This window comes from Pavona decussata, unplaced genomic scaffold (genome assembly GCF_977016875.1).
Source record: "Pavona decussata unplaced genomic scaffold, jaPavDecu1.1 SCAFFOLD_69, whole genome shotgun sequence".
NCBI lineage: Eukaryota > Metazoa > Cnidaria > Anthozoa > Scleractinia > Agariciidae > Pavona > Pavona decussata.
In genome coordinates this window covers 174,256-196,046 of record NW_028145488.1, presented here as the reverse complement: position 1 = coordinate 196,046, position 21,791 = coordinate 174,256, and the positions used below count along the sequence as shown (strand labels likewise).

At 40.6% G+C, this 21,791-nt stretch overlaps 1 protein-coding gene across 1 annotated transcript in view; it reads left to right on the top strand.

The window, feature by feature from the left end:
- The window catches only part of LOC146477626 (cubilin-like), an 89,637-nt gene that overhangs the window by 42,562 nt on the left and 25,284 nt on the right, over nucleotides 1-21,791 (top strand). Inside the window, exon 7 of the mRNA XM_085113108.1 lies at nucleotides 16,950-17,122. Within this exon, the coding sequence (XP_084969234.1) occupies nucleotides 16,950-17,122 (173 nt within the window). The remainder of the gene's footprint in view (nucleotides 1-16,949; nucleotides 17,123-21,791) is intronic.

The following is a 21,791-nucleotide window of genomic DNA, read 5'->3' as shown; positions in this document are numbered from 1 at the left end:
ATACTTAGAACGCATTTTTCGCCCCCCCCGTAGATTCGATTTGATATCCCTCGATACGAATTGCAAGAGAAACGGGAGAGGGAATCCTCTACCTCGCTATACGCTCTGATTAGAGGGGGTAAACTATTTCGCTAATCCCATGCCTGCTGAATAAAATATTTATGTATTCCCGACTTTCGATCAGGATTTCCACGGTGCATTCACGCTCGAATATCTCGTCCCGGATATTCGCCCTAGGCCATTCTGGTGGGCAACCCTCAGGACCCTGGTGATTAGCTAATTAGTATTGGTCAGGAAGGGTTCGGTTTTGCTGTTGTTTTCTCCTCCAGGCGATCTCAAGAATGGGTCCCGCGTTCTCTGCAATGGGACCTCTGGGCGTTCCACAAGTATTGTTAGAGGCCGAGACTTTGTGCATGTTCAACGACGTCCTTTTATTCCTGCGTTCCAGGACCTTAGAAATCTGCCTGACGATGCCCAGCTTGTTAAAATCCAAATGACTTTGATGCTTGCTTTTGAGAAGCTTGTTGTTCGCGCACAAATCCTAAACAGACCCCTATACTTGTTAAGTGTGTGGACCATGCAGTCATATCCATGCGTTTCCGATAGTTTTCTCCTCTGTCTGGAGGCAAGCCCTATCAGCTACACTGAGACGTCCGCCCTTGAACAGCTGCTCCCGTATTTCTTGGCCCCCCTGTCGCCTCCGGAATGCGTTTTTTCCTGTGCATTAGGCAATATAATCAGGTTCCTAATAACTAAGAACAAATCATGCAGAACTGTAGTTCACCGTCCATCGTTGTTCTGAAGTTGTCCACTTTGTTTAGCTGCGGGGTCGTTAGATGCTTTGCTAGGAATTCTTAAACTATTTTTAACAATATTGGGCGTCTTCATGACTCTAAGGATTATATCAAATTTATTCGAGAGAAAAAAGCCAGAGGGGAGATTATGCCTTCACAGGCACTGCTTTTAATTTTCGTAAACGTTTTCCCTTCTTGTTAGTTTTCTCTGGTGTTATATAGAGAGCAGTGACCATCTTCTCGTAATTCATAAGTTAATTTATAGTTTGGGACGTTGTCTTCATCCTTGTCAATTTTTCCATAGGGGATCGTGCTTTGCCTTGTGCCCAATCTAGTAGGATCGTAAGGTATTCAGCCTTGACCAATTCTTAACGGGACAATACTCCTAGTCTATTCGTTTGGGAACTGTTACGGGAACATTCAGTTTCCTGGGTGGGATACTATATACCTGTTTGTAAGTTGTTGAATATTAAGCTGGGAGATGGATATTTATTTAGAGCTACCGACTGCGGTAGGACTGAGAGTCAGAAACCTTTCATTGGTTCTGCTATTCATAACCGTTTGTGGAAATACTTCACAGAAGCTAAGATAAGTTGTGGAGAGACCCCTCAAAGCTTTAAGCTGGGCCTCTTAATTAAATGGTCTTAATATGCTAGATTGCTCGAGGGGTTGAGATATCTCGCTCTTTAGCATGGCGCTTTGACGATGGACTTTTCCAATGTAGTGTCGGGAAACTCGGGGAAACTAAGCTCGGTAACTCGCTTAGCAAGTGGGAACGGAATCTCGTCACAAATTCCTGGTACCTCCGAAACTGCTACAAATAGACTCGAAGAACAGCAATGACCAACACAAAAATGGAGCCACACAGTTGAATCACAACTCACAAAATCAACCCATTAATACGAGCAGGACAGTTTCAAACAAAAGGAATAATTGGCGTTCTGAGAACGTTTACATCGACGTGAAAGCTCATCAAGCTAGTAAAACTCTTATCCTATTGTAAAAACCAACTCTATTCAAAACGACTGCGAAAAAACAGCAGCCAGAACTACAGTTAAAAAACTCGTAGAACGTCTGTTCCAATACGTGATCGCATACGCTACGAATTCTATTTAAAGAGGGTAAAAGGATAGTACACCTAGAGGCACATACGAGTCTCTGTTCTATCGTGCAATGACGAATACAGTAGGTCTGCTGTTACGACAAAACTAATTTAACAAAGCCTAGGTATCGATAAATACATAATCTTAGTTAAACAAGCTGGGTCCAGCAATATTTTAAATCAAACAAAAAAAATCAAAACAAGAAAAATTATGCAAATACAAAGAAACGAAAAGCAAACATAAATGACAACCTATTGTATTAACAAGAGAATACTTGAACAAACAGTTGTAAGAGTGTTTGGATCCGATTCATTTTATCTCAGTACAATAATGAAGTTTCCCATTAAATATTCCCCAACATGTAATTTTTCCCGTAACATTCTGCCAACCTTAGTTGCAACTTTCCGGAATCAATGAGAAGTAAAACGATACGAAAACAAAACCGAAAACATGCACATATAGTAGGGAAAAATCAACTGCAATAAATGAAATGAATAATATACAAAACGATAATCATAATCTGTTTTTTTTTTAGATATTATTAGGGTTTTTTTGTTGTTGTTTGGTTGTTGTGGTCTACCGTACTCTAGGAGTTAACACAGTCCTCGCTCAACTGCCAACCAGCTAGCATACGTTTGAGCCTTTTCGATGGTGGTTAGTCGTGCGGTGGGGAAAGGGTTGAGTTTGTGGAGAAACGGGCAGCCGAGTTCGTCCAAGGTCCGAAACGTGATGGGGCAGGCCACGGATGCGTTATTTTGTGTTGCTGCGAGTAAAAAAGTCTAGTTTTTGCTGGTTGTTGAGGAACAGTACAAGAGCGAGTGGTGGACCGCCCAGATCATTCAATCCTCAAAGAGAATGTCGCCTATGGTATGGCATGAGACGGTGATCAGGAACCCCTTGTGGTAGTCCCGATGCATAAAGATAGAGCCCATGAACCAGATCCGTCTGAAAGTTAAATACGTGACCTGTCCATGTACTGTCTTAATCAAAGCGTGTGACTCACTCATAACTGTATCGAATGTCTGCAGAGCATGTATGAGAGCCATACCACAGTGACCACCTGCTAACTCTTATAGCTTCCGCGGAATCAAAGCCAGACCAGCATGGCATAGGAAGCTCTCTTGTTACTGTCGACTTTGAAGCCAGGGAAGCTCTTGAGAAGGAGCGGACATAACATTTTGCAGTGCGACATGTTTTGCACCCAGTAAGGTAACTTGCATAATAGCGCGTGGCTAATCCAACCCATAAGATAGACCTGTGACATAATTGTAGAATCGTCCCAATAGCTATCACATTCTGAAAAAGTAGTTAGACCGTGAAGAGAAAGAAGGCGATTAATAGCGCGCTTCACTCCTTAAAAAAATAAGCACTTGATTGTAAAATTGACCTAGCTGTCGATCACATGAGGAATTTAGAGTAGGAGTACTACCATGTGTAGAAGGACGTAAATCCATATGTAAGCTGAGTAACTCTGTCGTGCGGTACAATTTTTAGGGATCATCATATCTGTAGGGTAAAAAGAAACTTCATTCCAGTAGCGTCAAATTCACTTCCGGTCGCCATGAAAATAAGATGCAGACAACAACAGAAATAACCAGCGTGAAGGTTCCTTGGAGACGAGCGACAATTCCCGTGGGGAAGCTAGTGAGGTAATATGTGAAGTAGGCGTGTCGGGCGGAAGAGTTTACAATTTGTGAGGCACTGGTACGTGATAGAAGCTCAAAGATGCTGCAGTGCGAAGCGTGGAGGTCGGTGCTTGTACGAACGCATCCCACGCTTCCACTGAGCGTGCGGGAGACGTCTCAGGTGCGATTATATGACGGGAAACAGGGTCCCAAGCCTGGTTCTGGCGGGAAAATAAGAGGGAATGTGACTGAGCTGCAGACGGGCGTTCATCGGGCGACAGAACCAATGAGCTCTCACCCTGTCGATCTGTAAGCCAGGTGAGTCAATGGCTGCCACGATGGGGTCGTAGCCTTGGCGTTACCATTAGAACGTCCCGAGCGATGAGTGATTTCAAAGTCGTACTGCTGTAAAAGGAGAGCCCAAAAGGAGAGCCCAATGAGCTAGACGTCCGGTTGGTTCCTTTAACTGCATGAACCATTAAACGGCCTTATGATGTGTGAAGATCTTGAAGGGAACCCCGATACCGTGGCCAGCATTTTTTTGGGGGGAGGGGGGGGGGGGCGGGGGGGGGAACGGAATAATTCTTCTTGGCAGAGAGGGGAGATCGACCGCCATAGCTAATCACCACTTCGCGTCCATTCTGTACCTGTCCCAGGACATAGCCGAGACTATGATCGCTTGCATCGGTGGCTAAAGTAAACTCAACGGAAAAAATCGGGAAAGGCTAGAAAAGGAGCTTGTGTTAAGGCTTGCTTTAAAACATCAAAGCCAAACTGACAGGCAGCAATCTTGGCAAAATCCTTGACAAACTTCTGATAATAATTCAAGATACCCAGGAAAGAGCAGACGTCCTTGACGGAGTAGGGAACAGGGTACACTTTGATGGCACTCACTTTGCTGGGATCAGGAAGAATTCCGTCTTCAGATGATATGACCCAGATCTTTGACTTGACGCTGGACAAACTTGCACTTTGCTAGCTTCAATGTAAGGCCAGCTTCACGGAAGCATTGAAAGACCAAACGTAAGTGTTGGAGACGATCCTCGAAGGTACGAGAGAAGACCGAAACTTCATCCAGATAAATCAACGCTTTTCTCCAATTTAACCCACGTATGACGCATTATACAAGGCGCTGAAAACAACTAGGGGGATTGCAAAGATCAAACGCAATAACATTAAACTAAAACAGACCGACGTGAGTGATAAAAGCGATCTTCTCTCTGGACGCTTGATTGTCTGTTTGTAGCAGAGTCCCCAGTGTTGCGTCCTTATACAATGTGACCGGCTTACATGTAGGATTAATAAGTCGGAATGGAACAGTAAGATCAGGCGACAGTGTAACCAGGGAAGCTGCGCCTTGAAGTTAATAATGCTCGACAAGACGGTGGGAGGCTTCTAGTAAACCCATTGTGCCAAGCCAGCTGGGATTACATATTCAGAGGTTGGTGGGATTATACACGTGGACCACACGTGGATCAGACACGCCCCTTCTAAGTGTGAAGTAGCAGGTCTGTCATCTAACTGCAATGTCCCTTTCCTTAAATCGATGACGGCTCCGTTTGCACGAAGAAAATCTAAGGCTAAGACTGCTTCATGTGAGCGATTTCTGACAAAGTGAAATTCACAAGGGTAGTTTCCACCTGCTACCTGCAGAGTTACTTTCATCGTACCAAGTATTGGCTAGGCTTCGCCGCTGACAGTTTTAACTTGTGAATAACTGCTTGTGTGTAAAGTAGGCACGTTTCCTCCATAAAGTCCGGTAAGAAATTGTTCATCGATGACTGAAATTCCTGCGCCGGTGTCTACTAGGAGCTTAACATCTATGCATTTCACTGGGCGGACAGTGTGAGATCCCTGGGTTTTGGCTGTACGCTTGTCCTCTGTGTAATGTTCGGGAGCTAAGGTTCATGCTGCGTGGAGACTGCGGTGACAACCGTTAGTGTCATGATGTGATGCTGTAGTCCCACCGGCTTGCATGTGATACAACAAATCGCATGAAGGAGAAATCTTATCGTGAGTAGTATACTCGTCTTGGGTAACTAGTTGGAAAGTAAAATCAACATTTTCTTCAACTGCAGAACTCAGGAACTGTGGAGAAGGAAGAAAGGGTTTCTTTTGGCTAAGTTTAAGCTCTGTATCAGGTCCTTGGCTATCCTTGGGCTTGGAGCGTTACCCTTGGACGGATAGGTGGGCATCACAGGCACCTGGCTCACTTCTACAATCTCCTTGGTATAAAATGACTTCTCATTGGTATGTGACAACGAAACCGTGATCTGGGCCGAACGTTTCTCAACTTCCGGTAGAATTCCACTAGTGGTTAACGTCACTTCCGGTTCGACAGTTGTTTCTTTGGGTGGAGACTTCTGCTGTTTAAGCTGTAATTTGGGACCTGTTTTGACCTGAGCTCGTTCGCGTCCTTGGTTCAACTCGGCATCGTCGGTATGACGATGGAAGTCTAAGTGAAGGTGAGCAGACATTTCTTCAATGTTGGACTGGTTGGGATCTTACAAGGCTAAGTGGACACCAGAAGCGACTAACGGTCTGTATTGAACTTGAATTTCTACCCTGTTCGGAAGGGTGGTTTCAAGAGCCATCGTACGTCATTTGGGAACTGAAATCGATCATTGAACTCATCTTGTTGGGTGTCCTGTTCAACGTTGGCGGTGTGTACCTCTAGGCGCTTCCGATTTCTAGGCGACAGACACTGGAGGTGAATGGCAAATTCCTCATTTAAATCCACGGTGTTCTGAGGCCTTTGTTAAAATAAAAACAGCATTTTTGGAGATAATTGTAGCAATTGCTTGCCGGTGTAAAGCGCTTGAATTGGTTCTATCGGAGCAAGTCTTCCTTTCTTGGCCAAAGTTTAGTTGGAGTGGAGCAACATAATTATTGTCGTGCATGCCCTTATCAAGGTTAAACCAGACGTTGGTCTCGGCGATTCTCTTCAGCGGAGAAATTTCTGTAATAATCATGAGATTGATTATAATTTGAATTCGGGGAATAACCCGGTCCTTTCGTGCGCTATTGCTGTTAAGGCTGTTGACGTTCTGCTTGATTCCTGCGTTCCGGGCAACTTGCTTGTAAATGCGCTGTTCATTATAAAGCACACCGGTCGGCCATTGGGAGTTCTCTCTCTGGGTGCTTTAGCACGAGGCGGTTCATTGCGGCGGGCAAGTCCACGTATCCTAGCATCTTTTTTACGGCCAGACTTTGTATCAGATTATTATTATTATTATTATTATTATTATTATTATTATTATCATGTCTTTCAGTTGCTGTAGGTTGCTTCTCATCTGGTTCATTATTCAGGCTTTTTCTCCAGAATAGTCCTTCAGCTCAGCGACAATTTGTTTTGAGGTTGTTGGTCTTGGAGTCAATTTGGCGATTAAAGTCTCAACCCCTGCGGGCGGGTTTTCTGGATTTACTGTAAGAGAGCCAAGAACGACATTGGGGATTGCAGCAGCAGCAGCAGCAGTGGTGTTCTGTCCACTTGGGACGCCAAGTTTTGCTCGCCTAATCGTCTATCGTGGCCATTCAAGCATCGTTCGTCGACGTTGTGTTACAACAATTCGCGGCCAGAATGATATGTACAAACTTCGAGAGATTGTTGATTGGATTAGCCAAGCTGGGTCCCTAAACAGTCGCTATAGCAGTTTTAACAGCAGCAGTTAGCTTTGCGATCTCTTCTGCTTCGCAGAAGTTGTTGGTTGTCTCAAAAGAACGAATGCAGACCACGAACAATATGCGATATTCAATCTTCGGAACGTATTTGTTAAATCGGTTAAGTACGTATTGAGTAGTTCCAGGGCACCTCGTTGTCGAGTGGAGATCGCTTGCCAGGTAATCCCACTCTGGTTGTCGTTTGAAAATCGCTCTCTCAGTTCATTGCGTAATTGTGCAAAAGTTCCTTTTCCATCGGCTGGCAAGGGATAAAAGAAGTCTTCGGCAGGTCCCGCGAGATTTAAGACTAAAGGCTGGTTTCCATATGATCGCGGATCGCAGATCGCAATAAGGTCTGCGATCGTCTGCGATCCTGCGATCGTGATCGCAGACGATCGCAGAAGATAGAACCATGTTCTATCTAAAGGCTGGTTTCCATATGATCGCGGATCGCAGATCGCAATAAGGTCTGCGATCATATGGAAACTACTTCTGCGATCGTCTGCGATCCTGCGATCGTGATCGCAGACGATCGCAGAAGATAGAACCATGTTCTATCTCCTGCGATCGCCTGCGATCAATTGCGATTGTTTGCGATCTGCGATCTGCGATCCGCGATCATATGGAAACCAGCCTTTAGATAGAACATGGTTCTATCTTCTGTGATCGTCTGCGATCACGATCGCAGGATCGCAGACGATCGCAGAAGTAGTTTCCATATGATCGCAGACGATCGCAGACCTTATTGCGATCTGCGATCTGCGATCATATGGAAACCAGCCTTAACGCAGCAACTGCTGTGGAGGTCGTGTTATCGATCCGTCTTCATTGCAAATAATGTTCGACCTTGTCAAGCCGTTCATTCAAAATCAAAACCGTAGAAAGGAACTGGTCTTCACGTAGTCTCGGATTCAGGGACTGGCGCTTGTTCCACTGCTCGACTTGTCCGGTTTTGTTTCATTTGTTGCTGTTAAGGCTGGGCTCGTATGGAGGCTATCTGGTCTTGTATATGTCTACCAAATACTGGATCCATGGTTTCGTAACTATCGTTACCACTGAGCCCGTTTAAATTGTCTCACTGATGATGTCGTCTTCGCCAGCACTTGATTTAGAATTCTCACTGGTATCTGATTCGCTGTCCGTCGATTTACGCGACACTAACTTCGCCAGATCGGCAGCAGAATTGATGCTCGGAGGCTGTGTAAATTCGGGTTTCTGTTTATTATTATTCTGGTTTTCTGGTTCCTCTATATCGTCAGAATCGGAAATGTCTTCGAGTTGTAATGCGACGCGGGCCGGACTGGACTGTTGTGGCCTTCTGGAACAAAAGAATTGAAAATCTTCGGGACCAAATTCGGGCGGATTTGGCGAATTCAATGGACTCGCTGCGACTTGTACACTTGAGCAAAGAATAAAAACACCACTTGGATCGAGGCCGATATCTATGGGTTTTCTGGTAGTAATGTCTGAGCGATCAAGCGTGGTGAGGGCCGTGGAATTTGAAGGTTTCGTAGCGTCGGGTGTTTAGAATTCCCTGGATCTTACGCAACTTTTCTGTGGTGCGACGGAGTTTGGCGATGTGCAGAGAGACAATTCGGCAAATAACGAACGTGTATAATTATCTTCTTCAGATAAGTCGGCTTGAATATTTTTATTAACTTTAACTTTAGGAGTACTTGTTTTAATAGTGGAATGGTTTATCGTTCGACTTCTTAAATTATATCTCGGTAGTCTCTTCGTAATGGCCTTCTTACCAGACTTGGGCGACTTCTGTCTTCTCGCTCCACGGGATTTACATCTCGGGTGAAAAACGATGCGGATTTCAGCTATCTTTGAAGACAGACTTCCAAACTAATTCATATGAAGCTACCTACGTTCTCTACTCACTGTGACGATAGACTTTTCCAATGTAGCGTCGGGCAACTTGGGAAAACTTAGTTCGGCAACTCGCTTAACCTGTGGGAACGGAATCTCTTCACAAATTCCAGGTACCTCAGGATCTACTAAACTAGACTCGAAAAACAGCAATGACAAACACAAAAATGGATCCACACAGTTTAATCAAAACTCACAAAATCAACCAATGATACAAGCCAGGTATATTTGTAACTAGCGGAGCTATTCAAAATAGTTTCAAACAAAACGAATAAGTTCTGCGAACGTTTACATCGACGTGAAAGCTCATCAAACTAGTAAAACTCCTATCCTATTGTAAAAAACAACTCTATTCAAAACGACTAGAAAAGGAACAGCAGCCAGAACTACAGTTACAAAACTCGTAAAACGTGTGTGCCAATACGTGAGTGTAAAAGGATAGTACAGCTAGAAGTATATACGAGTCTCTGTTCTGTTGTGCGATGACAAATACAGTAGGTCTGCTGTAACGACAAAACTTATTTAACAAAGGCTAGGTTCTTTGTGTGTCAGATCGGGGGAGCCAGATGAAGTCTCTCTCAAGAGCATTGCTGCTTTAATATTAAAACACGAAGGGAAACTTTCTGATGTTTTAATATAGCTTTTAAATTTTATTTTTTTAAAGATTAAGCCCATGTAGAAAGCTAATTTATTTGTAGAAAGCCGTGTCACTAGTAGTACTAGTGAAGATAACTGAACCATACGGAAATTTGGGAAGGGACAGACAGACGGAAAGGGGAGTGAGCATATCGCTGAAACCACTAAGGCCAATGAGTGACTAACCGAATAATCAGACAAATACCCAATGGATACCAGCCAATATGAACAAACCACACAACCGAAAGCCAACCCAGACCCATAACTGAAAGATCAGATAAGTAAGCAATTGCACGGTTGTAATTAGTTTGAAAATGGGCTATTAGTGTGTACATCTTTATTCAAAATTTTCAGTCCTCTGTCCATCTAGATATTGGATACGACCGCACGACCAAAGAAACAGCACCAAATGCCAATCTCACGTTTGTTTTTCCGACTTGAGGGCTTCTTCGTAATGTTTTCATACAGCTTTTAAATGGTTAAATTTTATTCTTTATAACATGTTTATCCCCATGGATAGCAAGAAGAACTGGGCAAACGGAGGAACAACTGAACAAACCAGAAACGCAAACGAACGAACGAACAAACGGAAGCCGGAGCGAACGAACATCCAAACGGGCGAACAGGTGGCCGACTGACCGAGTTAACGAACAAACGGTCCACCGAGCGCTTGCCGGCAAGAACGAAAGAATTAAAAACCGAGTGAACGAACCCACGAAACGAGATGAACAGTTAAACGACTGAGTGGAGAGGTCTTTTGTTTATAGTCATAGGTGTTTATATGGATCGATTTTCTGATATTCCAATGCAAACTTAAAAGCGCTTATCTTTTCAGAACGAGTGAGAGCCGCTGTAGCTTTCGTTCTTATTACCTAATGTTAAGTAATTATTAAAAATCTTAAGCACGAATTTTTGTGAGCTCACCAAAAAGATATCTGAGAAACAGCATAGACTGATAAAAGCAAAATAAACTACTATCATGGGCTCTTTCCTTAAACCTAAAATATGAAAGACATATCAAAACATCAGAAGAACATTCTTCATGTCTTAATATTAAGCTGCATTGCTATAGAGAAAGACTTATTCCTTCTCTATTAATCTCGCAAAAAAAAAAGAAAAATAAACGAGCTGAGTCCAGCAATATTTCAAATCAAACGAAAAAATCAAAACAAGATAAATTATGCAAATACAAAGAAACGAAAAGCAAACATAAGTGACAACCTATTGTATTAACAAGAGAATACTTGAGCAAACAATTCTAAGAGTGTTTGGATCCAATTTGTATTATTTCAGTACAATAATCAAGTTTCCAGTTAAATTCTGCCAAACATGTTATTTTTCCCGTAACAGCGGGCGGTGGCATGGTTGAACATTTCACCAGGATGTTTAATACGGCTGTATTCTCACTGCATTATTAATACATTGTAGACCTTAACCGATACGGCGGCCATTTTGAATAACTTAATTTTACAGTATATTATGGGATGCCCAGGGAGCAAAGAATGCTTGCGTGACTAAACGCGCTTATTGTTCATGTTGTCATTTGAGGCAGTGCTGTTTATACACCGTTTAGTCATGGCTGATCAACCGGATGAAAACTCAAAAGAGTTCAGTATGGAAGAGCTAAATGTATGGAAAGTCGAGAAACTGCGAAAATATTTGAGAAATCGTGGCACTGCTATCGCGAATGATACTCGTAATCCCGACTTGTTATTGAAAGTTTACCATCCTTCTCGGCTACATTTGCCATTGTGTAGCACGAAAGAGCAAGACGATGTCCAAATTGCAGCAAGAAGAAAGGAAAAGCTCTTTATTGATGGAATTTCGCTTCCTTTCCTGGAGAAACTGGACAATTGGCTCAAGGGAAGCTATTATTTTCCTGACATGATGATGAGTGACATAGAAGCGTACTTGTCGAAAAACAATGACGGGAAATCCGCGAAGGAGGGAAAAAATCTATATGAAAGCGGACATGTCACTGTGTGGGTCTGCCTAAGTACCGGCAATGGAGACACTCTTACAGGGGAGTGTGGGTGCCTCGCTGGGTGTGGAGAGAGCTGTAAACATGTATCTGCGTTATTGCATTATATAGAATATGAAGTAAGAGTGGGAAACAACACGACCTGTACTTGTGTTCCACAGCAATGGGGGAGGAAGACAAGAAACAAACAAAAAAAAATTCACCAACCTGATAAGACTAAAAATTTGAAAATTTAGAAGACCAAATCCGGGCTCCATAGTCCAGAAGACGAGGAGTGTCTAGGCAGAAGTGTATTTGACCCAAGAGCACCTGCTGACAGGTTTTCAAACTTTGAAAATGCGGACTGGGAGAAAATAGCTGTGGCTTCTGGTGGTAAATCTGCATTGCTATGCTTCATCAAAACTGATTATGTAGACCATAAAATGCAAGCAGCAAAATCTGCTGGATCTGTCAGCCAACAATTCCAGAAATGGTTGATGAGATAAATAGGAAAAATCCATTTGGCAGTCTTCAGAAGAAATGTATTGTTCTGAAAGGGGCAATGGAAATAACGAAAGTGGAGGCAGCTCTTGTTAACAAGTCAACAAGAGAGCAATCTAAGGACTCAAAATGGAAGGAATATAGAGTTAGGGGAATTACAGCTTCAAAAGCACATGCTGTAATTGTGAAGTATGACTTGGACATGACAGTGAAAAATGAAACTGCTGCAGAAAATCTTTTTGCTGAGATCTGTGGCTATCTTCCGGAGGTGAGGAGCAAATCAGTTCAGTGGGACACACAAACAGAACCTGCAGCTCGTAAGACATTTTACAAAACAATGAAAAAAAAATCATAAAAACTTCAGTTGCACAGAGTCAGGGTTAGTAATCTTAGTAAAATACCCTCACATAGCAGCAAGTCCCGATGGTGACTGGAAATGTGATTGCTGCTCAGACACCCTCTTTGAGTGCAAATACTCGTGGACACACAGAGGCAAGTCAGTGTCAGAGTATGCCCAGGAAAAAGGAAGCTGCTTAGTTATGTCCAGTGACAAGGGACAGCAAACAAGTCTTACAGGGGTCCAACTCAATAATAGACATAGATATTTCACACAAGCGCAACATCAGATGTTTGTATGTGAAAAACAAGAAGAGTACTTCTATGTGTATACAACAAAGGGGAAAAGACTAACTTTAATTCAAACTACACAAAAAATGTGAAAAAATTGAACATTTCTTTAATAACTACATATGTCCCGAGCTTTTCACAAAGAAGATATTGTCTCAAGTAATTGCTAGATCAATTCTTAAGGAGATAGTTGATGCTTCCACTTGTTCTTCTTAACTCACATTTACATTCAGTGAGAAATCATTGTTGACAAGACAAGGTCATTCAACGTGGCATCCAGAATAAAAGACTGTTCCACTCATTCATTGACAAGGGGTGGCTGCAGGTTTGTAATTGTTCCTGCAATCACCCAGATGTTGTCAGCGAAGTCCCGCACGTTCAACGAAAGCTCATGTTTAATAACAGAGACTCTGTAACTCGACCAATGGCCCTCTTAATGTGAATGCGTGCCCTTGAAATTGTTTTTGCCCTTTCGGCTTGCAATTTTGTAAAGTGTTTTCTGCCCTTTGTAAAAGGAGGCGTAGCCACTGTTACATGTTCCTTGAGAAATAGATCCTGCACATTAAAGCCCCTGTCTACTAAAGCTACCATTCCACTGTTGAATTTGCTTACTACACCACAATCTTCTGTAATAAAACGATCTGAAGCTGCCCCTCCCTATGCATCTGATATATAACTTATTGAGCCAGACTTAGTGTAAACAATCAATTTTTTGAGTGTATTTGTACTTTTGTATTGGCTGTAAGTCTGATATTGTAGTTTTGCATTTGAGGGCTTTGCAATATGTTGCTCTGTGCAGTCAATGATACCTACAACTTTTTTAAAATTTCCAAGAAAACACTTTGGATTGTAAGAAAGTGTTTCTTCCACAGTAGGCCAGTAAATAAGGGGTTTAAGTTCTCTACCAAGAAATTCTATCCAGGTTGAAACAGTACGGGAAACAGATGCTGCACTAACACCAAACCTAAAAGCTAAATCCTCAATATGTTAATCCAATCTCAACTTCATCAAAGTCATTAGCAACTGATTTTCAGGTTCCAGTTCACTACGTTGCCCAGGTTTACCTCTACTACCCGGTTTGGAGGGGCTTTTCTGGTAATTTGTTGTTGTTTTTATGTCATCTTTTGCAACCTTTCCTTTGTGGAACTGTAGCTTTGCAACTTTAGGTTTTACTTTGTTAAAAATAAATGAAAATATCTCATAGTTAGGACAACCAGAAAAGAGTTTTATAAGGCTGTTTGAATGCTTAATTTTATCTATGTTAAATGCAGGGTAAGCTTTCTTAGTAGACCGAGGGCTTCGTTTAGTCTGTGCGCCTTCTATCCCATTTGAACACCATCTTTCTTTATCTTCTTTATCGTTCCCTTCACATTTCAGTGGTTCCTGTTCAGCAGTGTTGATTGTTTCATTGTCTGAAAGATCAATGATGTTATTTTCCACTTCTTGTTCAGTGTTCAAAAAATTGGTTTTAACATTTCCCATTTTTGTTGTTTTCATCAGATGGTTTTCTCTTCTTCTTAACCTTTGGTTCTTCTGGTGACATTACCAAAAGAGCTTTTCTCTTGGATTTAACCTGATCGCTGTGATCGTAACCCTTTAAAAAAGTGTTGGATTCGGATGACTGTCTACTGGTCTTCCAAGTTCATAATGATTAGAGCAAACTTTAGTGTGTTTGTTCACCTTAAAGTTTTTCCTGTTAAGTCGTCTGGTCCAGTCTGTGAACTTCTTTGGATCCTTGCAGGACCAGAAACGTATTTGTGGTTTTCCTCGCATAACTATACCTTATGCGATGAGGTAATGAGTATGCAGTGAGGATATAGTACGAGGTCCACTCATATTTTAGCGTCGTTTCTTCGCTTCAGGGCACAAATCGCTAAAGAAAGGAATGGTATGAGCAAAATACCATTCACAGTGTATCTAAAGTGTTGTTACAGTTAACTACAACACATATATCTGGCATTTTAGACCTTTCAAACTCCACTTTCGTACTAAATTTCCTCTTTGAGTGTCAAACAAAGCTTCCCCGGTTGACGTCACAAACCTCAACTAGACCCATTCTCCTCAAATCACGGCCATGAACCAAAGTGGCAGCAATTTTACGAACTTTGTAAATTCACAGAAAATTGAGAAAAAGTCCTATGGCTAAAAAAATGATCAAAATCAAAAATAGTTTTGTTTCGATTAAAAAAAAGTCAGGGGCACTTTAACCTCCATTGCATGATAATGGGAGGTATTGATTGTTCCCTTGTTTTGTCTAAATTTAAAGTGATTCATGTGAGGTATATACTACTGGGGAAAAAAGTTAGCGAGGCATCCCAAAGAACAAAGTTACTTGTTAATCTCGTTACACTAAAAGGAGCTATTTTCATCTCTAGACTCATTTACCTGTCTCTTTGTGTGTTTGTTGTTGGTATTTACCCTTTTGTTGTTGTTGTTGTTTTCACCTGCAGCTAAGAATCAAATCAATAACTAGACTGCCTTGTCATTTATTGTCATTAAACACACGTAAAAAACTAGTGTATGTGATCTGTTTTTTTTTGTCCTTCCCGTCTTTCTGAACTACATACTGGCCTGATTATCAGGTGTTTTTGAACTTTTGCTTTTTTATCTACAAAATGGATAATTGAGCTATGTGTAAGATTTGTTTGTCTGATTCGTTGTATTTGCAGTATTTACACCTTTTGCCCTTCATTATCAGGAAATAGATTTTCATTAGTGTTAAAAATTAAATCATTAAAGCGAATGTGTAATCATGGTATGAAAATAGACAAACGTTTTAATTTTCGGTGTCGTCAATAAGGCGTTTTACATAGAGAAGAACGTTCATTAATGCAAATATCAGTTCAATTTAATGGAAATAACAAACTTTTAAGAGAATGAACAAACATTAGACGCTTCTTAATGTTCTTTAACGAGGAAAAAAAATTCATTACAACAGAGATACAGTCAGCGTAACAATGAAGCAAGTCTTGGCTCTATCCTTCGATCAACTCCTCATTCAAACATCGTGGTATATGTAAGTCTGCATAAACCTAAACCACGCTGCACATTTTCTGGCAATTATCGTGTTCACGTTTCTCCTCTTCTCGCGGGGATCTTCAAACGCCCTAACTATCCTTTCACGTTGTCAATTGGGATACGGTTTGGACGACCTCTGTGCTCCATAACTGCGAAACCAGTGTGCACATGTACAGCATCGTTTTTAAATTTAAGCATCCATATAAATCCATTGGGAAATTAGTCAGAAACCACGTAACTAAAAATCTTTTGTAGTTGAAATTTTATTCGGGCAATGGAACGTTACCCCTAGGTTAATGAATCTTTATTCGTACTATAGAATGTTGTTTTCGATAAAACCCTATTCTAATTGGCCTTAATGAATCTTCTTTTCGATGCAAAACTCCTTAACGACTCTGCCACAAATTGAAATGTTTCATTTCCTAGTTAAACTGATTATACATTAATTTTATTGACCAATGCTTTTGCGCTAATGAAAATTTATTTCCTGATAATGAAGGGCAAAAGGCTTATTATTAGGCCATATGTATCACTTAAGCGATGTCTTGGGTAACTTTGTGGACTAGTCATTATATAGTTTAAGTAATTAAAAAACAAACGAGTAGGAGTGTTTTATCGGGATAAAACGCCCGATAAAACACGTCCTGCAAGTTTTTTGAACGGCTTCAAAAACATTCCTGGAAAAGGGTGTGTCAATAAAGTTCATAACAGTTATGCTTTTGTGAATGTTGGAAATTAGCATACGAGAGAAATACTGCATACTAATGAGGAGTGTTTTATCAGCTGATAAAACACTGCATACTAACGAAGAGTGTTTTATCAGCTGATAAAACACCGCATACTTATAAGAAGGGGGTTTATCGATAAAAAGTCACTTCACGTGATGTATTATTGACCATTTGATAGGTTAATGGGCTTATGAAGTATAAATAAGTTTTTGAAGTAGGTTATTGTGACGTTTGCAGTACTTTAATATTTATATGTCGACCTCATTGTAAGTAATTGGAAGTGCTCTTTTAACTCAGTAAACATATAATAATGCGCGTGATTTTGTCTCATCTTATCTTGTCAAGTTGTGCTAGCTTACGTCATTTAAGCTTATGTTATCTCATCATAAATAAACTAAAAAATATGTTTTTCTTGTTTGCAGCTATGACTACTTGAGGATTTCCAATGATAATAACTATCTCGTAGGTAGATACTGTGGGGTGCAGTCTGGATTTAGTATCAGTTTCACTGGACGCTATGCTGTACTAACCTTTCACTCAGACGACAGTGTCACGCTCAGAGGATACAAGTTAGATTTCTCCTTTGTTTTTCCCGGTAAGTAGAAAGAGTCGGACGAAATACTCTCGAAATTAAATGTCAATTTGCTATTCAGGGATTGTTTGTTATGATAAATTATTCATCGATTACAGTATACGCGTTACTATTGGACAAAGAAAAATCATTGCGGTATTAAGCGCGCGGTTATTTAGCAAATACACCCCTCAGGCGGTTACCGTATCAGAAGATATTGCCCGAGGCGAAATATTGTACAAAAAATAAACAGTTGGCCGAGAAACGAAGGTTTAATGACAACAGTGAAATTAAGAGGACAATCGTTAACGAGTTATTCCAAACCTAAAAACCCAAAAAACGTTAACTATATATTAATGTAAAGCTATTAAGCTGTAAAATCTGAAAATAAAGCTTTTGGCTTTGCAGGCGATTAAAGCACTGAAACCCGAAATTGTCAGTGTGTGCTTTGACTGCATTTATTACCAGCTCCCACATTAATACAGATATCCCAACAAGCTAGACTATATCCTTAAGGAGATAATGGGCTAACAAAGCAATCAGGCTTTTTCGATATGTACATTGGGTACTGAGAAAATCTATTGTAAATTTTGATAATTGAATATTTTTCAACGAGTCTCACGCGCTAGGTGCTTAATGCATTAGTGTGTGACGAATATCTTGCCAGCCAAATTTTGTTCAAATTTGGAAAATATATCAACCTTATTATATTCATTTGAATGGATGGAATATTCGTAGTTTAATAAGCCCTCATAGCTATTTTGGGAAATTACATTACGTAATTCTAGAACTTTCCGAGCTTTGTGATGATGTACTTGTTTTTGAGAGCGTAGACATATCCGAGTGCTCGGGGGATGAATTCGATAAAAGCGCATGTTTAATTTCCAAAAGCCTACCACAATAAACAAAATTGAGCAAAGAGAAAGAGACAGAATTCCAACTCGACAAAGTACCGCGTGGTCGGTAAACGTCTATCGAGTCTGAGATGAATACCGAAACACACAAATTGAAACCCTTAGAGATAAGTATAGGTCCGTTCCAGTTGATTTGGGAACCATCCCCGTGGAAGATGCAAATTACTGGCTTACAAGATTCATATTGGAAGTTCTAAGAGGTGATGGCAAGCCGTACCCTTACCCGTGCTTATATACTCATTAGTATGCTCTACATAGATCATACTAATGAGTAGTCATTTTACCCCACAATTTCCCTGTGCTTCAAAGCCCTCGCCTCTTTACATAATTTAAGTATAGTGGACCGAAAAAATCGTTGAAATCGGAGGATCGTGCAGTGTACGTGGTAAAAAAAGAACTTACAGTGATAGAGAACGCACGGTTTATCTCGAAGAAGCTTTGAGAAGATTTTTTTGTTTACAACAAGCAAGACGCAGGTAAAATAAAAACGTGTGCTTCAGCGAACTTGAGAAACACAACTTTTCTGAATTGCACTAAACACTGAACGCAACTATCACTATGCTAGAATTTAAAAACATTCCTTGAAAAGTGGGAGAACTAATCAGTTTAGTACTCGACCTGAGACAATAATAAACAAAACGTTTTACCAAATTAACCTCTCTAAGATCTGACACTGCTGGGTAACCCATAAATTTAACGTCACAGTCATTAAAGCTAAAACAAAATTTACCCTACCCCAAAGAAAAAATTCATGTCCCTTTCCTTTTCTTCAGGCAAATGTTGAGAGCATTTTAGTGAGCGTTTCGCCCAGAACAATAAGAAAATCGAAGGAAATATTGCATTGTTTGTGGATTAAACTTTTGATGCTGAGCTCACTGGCAACGGGTAATCCCGAGTGGGAAAGATCGCTCCATCTTGACCGCTCGAAAAGCCAATCACAGCGCATGATATGCCGATTTTATTCTACTAGCTTTTTATGCCTCTATTCTTATTGTTTGTAGGTAGATATTTTAGCGCTCTCGTGCAATAGACCGATTCGGCTAACGTAATGTTGTACCCAATTCAAATCCTTTAGGCACAAAATGTTTTGCTCTAAGTATTTCCATATCATTTAAATGCGAATGCTACATTATAATGCAACTGTGGACTCTTTGCTGACGATAGTATTCTTCACCGGAAAGCTACTTCAGCGTCGGATCGTGAAGATCTTCAAACTGACCTTCATAGTGCCTATGACTGGTGTATCTCCTGGCTTGTTAGTCTGAAGTCTGAAAAGTCCAAGGTCCTACACATATCGAAACCCAAGGATCCATGTCATCATGACTACTGGTTGTCTGACAAACCATAATCAGCAGTAGATCACCATAAGCACCTTGATGTCTGGCTGGAGTCTTCCCTGTCTTGGGATTACCATATAAACTATATCTGTGCTAAAGCTTATAAAGTGCTTGGTTTGATAAAGAGAACCTTTGGTTCAATCAATCTTGAAGGAGTCTCGACAGCATATAAGACTTTAGTGCGTCCAATTTTGTAATTTGGTTGTCAGGTCTGGAATCCGTATTTAGTGAAGCATATCAAAAGTATAGAGTCGACGCAGAGGCGAGCTACTCGAGTCATTTGCGGATCAGAGAAAGAATATCAGGAGAGACTTGGGGTCTTGAAATGGCCTTCCCTTGAGTCACGAAGGAAGTTTATCTGCTTAGTGCAGATGTACAAGATTATTTCCGGACACTGTGACATAGATCCTCATATGTTTTTTGATTTTAATGTATTAGCGAAAACGCGTAAGAACCATAATTTTAAGATAAGACCGAAGAAGACACGTACGAATTACTTTAAATTTTCATTTTTTAATCGCTACATAACAAACTGGAATAGAATTCCAACAAACAATATGCATGCATCTTCATTGAGCAGTTTTAAATCCTATCTTTTAGATCATTTGTGTCATTTAAATCAGGTGTAACTCGTTAGGTTAGCTTTGGGCCATTTGTAAATTTTACTTCAGAATTCTTCGTCAATTTTAGTAGGTAATTTAATTAAGGCTAGTTTTAAGCCGCAGTTAATATTTGTTTCAGTTTTATTTTTTAGAATGTTTAATTTTTTTGGGAGAATATTCTTTGTATGGGAATTTAGTTTCCCCCAATTATTCTCCGGTCATGCGCTTTTTATAACTTTTGTAATTTCATTTTTTTTATTGTACATATACTAGCATGACAAAGCATTATTACACTTATTAAACTAAGCGTTATTAACCTTAAATGCAATAAACGAAGAATCGTAACCCGGGGGATCTGAATTGGGTACAACATTGGGTTAGCCGAATAGGTCTATTTGGCAACTTAGATATTCAAAGACATTCACAACTGTTTCATACATATCACTTGGACCGGAGTGGTGCCGAATAATGTAATATGGCCAAGTCTTACTAAAAATGGGCTTCATGCCGGTTATCCTGTCATTCAGTTAAGATAATTAATCTTTCAAGAAAAGTTAACAGAATCCAATATTTATAGGGAATTACGTTCTTGGAAATCGAGACAGATATAGCGGCCATGAGCCACTAAAGCATGCCCGAAAAATAGCGACCGTTAAATTATCTCCTGAATGGTTGTTCTTGCAAGGCAAAATCATCAAGATTTAGTAATATCTATCGATTGTTTTTTTAATAAAACAATTATTCTACTTCCTATCATCTTATCTCAAACGCGCGCTTGTGGAATAATTGTTAAATATATCCAGTCTCTGGTGATTATAGAGATCCTGTTCATCTGATTGGTCGAGGATAATCACCACGTGCGAGATGATTATAGCGGGAGCACTAATTTTCAAAATGGCCGCGTAGCGATTTGTTGACGTTACTGAGAAAGAAGTAAATAGGATGAAAGAAAATGTATTTCCGAAAGGCACTAAAGATGCAGTTAAGTCCGGAGTGACACTTTTCGAAGGCAAGACATGGAACTTTTGCCAATTGTAATTAAAAAAAAAAAACTCTTGTAATTTGAAGTGGAAATGTTGTCGATGTCGATGGTTAAAACGAAAACAACAAATTAAGTTAGATTCGCGCAAGATTTTCTTTATTTAACAGAATGATTTCACACAAAACTAATTTAAGACAGAATTTGAAACTATGGAATTAAACGAGATGAATAAATGCCTCTCTAAGTTTTACGACAACCGTGTACTTGTTTAGTGAAGCGAATAAAGGACTTAAAGGGGAAGTATCATGGGATTTTTGACCTCTTTTGTTGAAAATGGTGAAATAAGACCTTCACTTATGCATCAGTCAATTCCAACAGTGCCCATACCCCCCCCCCCCCCCGGGCGGATCCCCGGGAACTAGGATTTTTTGAAAATAAACTGGCAAATGCCCCACCGCCGGGACAAAATAGTTGTTCAAAAGCCCCGGGGTGGTGGCTCAAATATGTCAAAAATGTTTTATTTTCTTCGTTTCTCGGCTTACTTTCAGTAAAATCTAAGCTAATTTAGGCCAAATTAAGTCCTAGCTGGGTCTTGTTTCCCGTAGTTAGTGCAAAAATAGGGCATTCTACAGCTCTAGCGTCCCATTTTGTGTCCTATCTAGACGTATTCAATAAGAAACATACTGTATTTGCCGATGAATTTGTCATTAAGCGACAATGTTGTAGGGTGAAAAAAGTGAGATGGTCAAATGCCCTGGGGTAATTGGGTGTAAGGCCAATGCCCGATCCCCGGGATGAACAGTGTGGGAAAATGCCCCTCTATTGCCCGGGGGGGGGGGGGGGAATGGGCACAGCTGG